Raw genomic sequence first — 1,485 nt, forward strand, 5'->3', positions numbered from 1 at the left:
CCTCGCTCGCTAATATTACCTTGTTCAGCAGAGCGAGGACCAACTCGATGTCATTGTGACTCTGCTGGTCCGACAGGCTGCCCCGGACCTGCTTCAGCGACAGCAGCAGCTCCTCCAACTCTGCAGAGACAGAGCACACGTGTTCAAAGCAAGCACACACATAGCTGACCTCAGACGAACAGTGTGTCCTCCTGTGTGTGTCAGCGCTGCCGCCCAACAAACAAACTCTTAATTAAGTCGGGTGCTTCACTCCCTCCCTGAGGAATTCCCTCCCTGACTGGCGTCTGACATTCTTGTTCACTTTCCTCCTTTTTCAACGCTGTCAGCATCTCTTTAACTTCCACCTCCTCACCCTTTGACCCCTCAGATCTGCACAGTAATAACTGCTGTGTGTGTGTGTGTTACCCAGCAGCGCGTGTGTGTGCTGGCTGCTGAGCGCTGGCAGCTGCGGTGTGTCTTGCAGGAATGTGGGGTTGTCGATCCCGCTGTAGGGATTCTGGGAGAGGTTCCTGAGTCTGAGTGAGGCGTTCAGATCCAGCTGCCGACCCTCCTCTTCTCTACGACGCCGAAGGTCCTCCTGACACACAAACACAGAGCAGAGGAAGTTACACAGGAGGCCCTCCATATTCCTCATGCATCAGAGCACACATGGCGTCCTCTACACCGACCTGTGCACGCTGAGCTGTGATTGGCTCTGTGCTCAAAGCCCACGTGAGTGTGTTATGTAAATGAAACCCACATCAGGTAAAACCTGACGATGCTCAGGACTGAAAAATCAGCCGGAGCAATCCCACGCCCACTCGAGGAAACTAAACCTCGTGTTGGCTGCAGCTCATTCTGAGCCAACACCTCCCCCACACGCTCAAATCAGCCTGAAAGTTTACCCACAATGCACTTAGTGAAGTTTCCTGCACTAAATAACTCAGAGAAGTGTTTGCAGGAACTAACCTGAGCCTCCGAGGGTTCGCTCAGGCGTGCTTTCATCCCACTGTCATTACACAAAACCTGTCACAGTGAAACATGCACAGCCCCAAACGGAACACCTGATGATAAAGGCCCCACCCACGCAGGTGTCTCTGTGTCGTACCTGATGCTGTCGTATCCTCTCCAGCTGAGCGGAGCGTCGCAGAGGCAGCGTTCGGCTGCCCAGGTCTCCCGGACAGTCCACGGCCATTTCTCGGTGCTGCTGTCCTCCCCTCGCCTCTTCATCTCCTCCTCCCTCTCCAGCAACATGGCCATTCAGATGGGAGGTCGTCATCCCTCGCATGCACGCACGTCTTGTACTGTGTGCGTTTGATTCGATTCCTCAGACGGGCAGTTTCTACGATGGTTATGTTCCTGAGATGTTTAGGAGGGTAAGTCGGTGAAGAAGGCAGCCATGACACCGTCACCTGTGCAGGAAGCAGACACACAAGGTCACCTGGGTTGAAGGAGCAGATGAGGCAGATGAGTCTGCTTAGGGCTGTTCGATATAACGATATATAT

General features: G+C 53.8%; 1 protein-coding gene across 1 annotated transcript in view; it reads right to left on the reverse strand.

The window, feature by feature from the left end:
* LOC102202555 (MAGUK p55 subfamily member 5-A-like) overlaps positions 1-1,485 on the reverse strand; it is a 26,971-nt gene that overhangs the window by 13,723 nt on the left and 11,763 nt on the right. The window contains exons 2-4 of the mRNA XM_005751790.1: positions 1,088-1,391; positions 406-577; positions 20-120 (exon numbers count right to left, since the gene is read on the reverse strand). Of these exons, the coding sequence (XP_005751847.1) occupies positions 20-120; positions 406-577; positions 1,088-1,267 (453 nt within the window). The 5' untranslated portion in view covers positions 1,268-1,391. The remainder of the gene's footprint in view (positions 1-19; positions 121-405; positions 578-1,087; positions 1,392-1,485) is intronic.

This window comes from Pundamilia nyererei, unplaced genomic scaffold (assembly GCF_000239375.1).
Source record: "Pundamilia nyererei isolate P.nyererei 1_Seehausen unplaced genomic scaffold, PunNye1.0 scaffold00325, whole genome shotgun sequence".
Lineage (NCBI taxonomy): Eukaryota > Metazoa > Chordata > Actinopteri > Cichliformes > Cichlidae > Pundamilia > Pundamilia nyererei.